The sequence below is a fragment of the Buceros rhinoceros genome, unplaced genomic scaffold, assembly GCF_000710305.1.
Source record: "Buceros rhinoceros silvestris isolate BGI_N320 unplaced genomic scaffold, ASM71030v1 scaffold29044, whole genome shotgun sequence".
In the NCBI taxonomy this organism is placed as follows: domain Eukaryota; kingdom Metazoa; phylum Chordata; class Aves; order Bucerotiformes; family Bucerotidae; genus Buceros; species Buceros rhinoceros.
The window spans coordinates 19,519-20,995 of record NW_010407001.1 but is presented as its reverse complement, the minus strand read 5'-3'; the positions used below and the strand labels follow the sequence as shown (position 1 = coordinate 20,995).

The 1,477-nt window shown below is 58.6% G+C and overlaps 1 protein-coding gene across 1 annotated transcript in view; it reads left to right on the top strand.

Annotated features, from left to right (window-relative positions):
- Positions 1-751: 751 nt before the first annotated feature.
- Positions 752-1,477, top strand: part of SOCS7 (suppressor of cytokine signaling 7) — a 14,323-nt gene continuing 13,597 nt past the window's right edge. The window contains 1 exon segment of the mRNA XM_010134337.1: positions 752-800. Coding sequence (XP_010132639.1) covers positions 752-800 — 49 coding nt within the window.

The following is a 1,477-nucleotide window of genomic DNA, read 5'->3' as shown; positions in this document are numbered from 1 at the left end:
GAAAAAGCCCCCCGGCCCTCCTGAGGATGCGCGGTGGAGGGCTGGCAGCGTGTCTCAGCAGGTCGGGAGCAGAGAAGCAGCATGTCCCTGCCCTGGTCTTCCCCCTGGTCAGGGAGTTTTATGGTCCCTCCTCATGCCTCAGCATCATGCAATTCCACCAGGCTGATTAAGTGAGATTTGAAAAGGTTATTTCAAGGTGCCTGATGCAGTAACTCGTGTGGTTCAGGGGTGACTTTGCTGACTCCAGTTCCAGGAGCCTCCTCCTGCTGCCCAGGGCTGCGTGATTTGAACAACGCTTTTGGCTCCCCTGCAGGTGGGACGCAGGACGGGTGTGCTCGGTGCCGCTCCTGCCAGGAGGCTGCTCCTTTTTCTTTAATCATCCGCAAGAAGCAGAATTCCCGGTACGTTGGAGGTGCTGCCAGTCCTGGAGGCAGCACGGGGCAGCTTTACCTCCTGCCTGCAGCAGCAGTTGGGAAGGAAACCAGCCCCATTATCCAAAATCAATGCTTGGGCTCCGCTGAGAAGCCGAACGTGGCGATACCAATGGGCAGCCGCTCTCCCGGGCGTGGAGCTTTAAAGGTTGTATCAGCGCCGCCGCTCCTTGGGGGAAGTGGTTTGTGCTGCGGAGGTGATGGGCAGGAAAGGGGACAGGGTTGGGCACCGATGGATGGGTGCAGGAAGCTGTTGGCTTCCCCCAGCTCTGCAGGGCTGCAGCGGCGTCCGGGTCCCGGTCACACCTCGCTGCTGCGCCATGGGTTCCGGCGTTGTTCGGATGCGGCAGAACCTGAGGAAGCTAGGAAGTACGTAGTGCTGATGGAGAGGAGCTGGGAAGCGGAGGATTCAGCCCGTGTGAGTTGTTTCTTGCTCTCGCCCTGCTGCTGCTGAGAAAAGCCACGGCTGTGAAACGCTGGCACGAAGCGGAGCTGTTTTGGTAACAGCAAAACGCCAGCACCGCTCCTTCCTGCCCGCCTCGCTGGAGGGAACAAGCTGTTACTACGAGGACAGCTGATATTAGTCCAGAAGTGAAATTCTGTGTGTGTGTGGCTGATAATTGGTCATTTGTTCTCCTTCGGGGGAAAAATCCAACCCCCAAATAGGTGTGAGAGGCTGAACGTGAAATGAACATTTAATGGGGTTTTGGGTATCGGGGTGACGAGCGTTCTTAACGGTTTTATTTGCGAGCTTGTAATATTAAGCATTTACCCTAAGCGTGTGCCACGGTGCTGTGCCTGGACGCAGACATCGGGTCTGCCCTGGGAGGAGCCGAGGGGACACCCAGCTGCTCCACTGTCCCAGGGCACTACGGGACCAGAGCTCGCGCCCCTCCTCCCTGTGGGGCCGTTGAGGTGCATCTGCCTGCGCTCAGAGCTGGCTGTACCTGCGGCGGTGTCCAGGCATCGCAGGAGGCTGTGAGCAGGGCCGGGGTCTGAAGCATGAGACAGGCTCAAGGTTCAGGGTCAAGCGCTTGCTGGGAGGA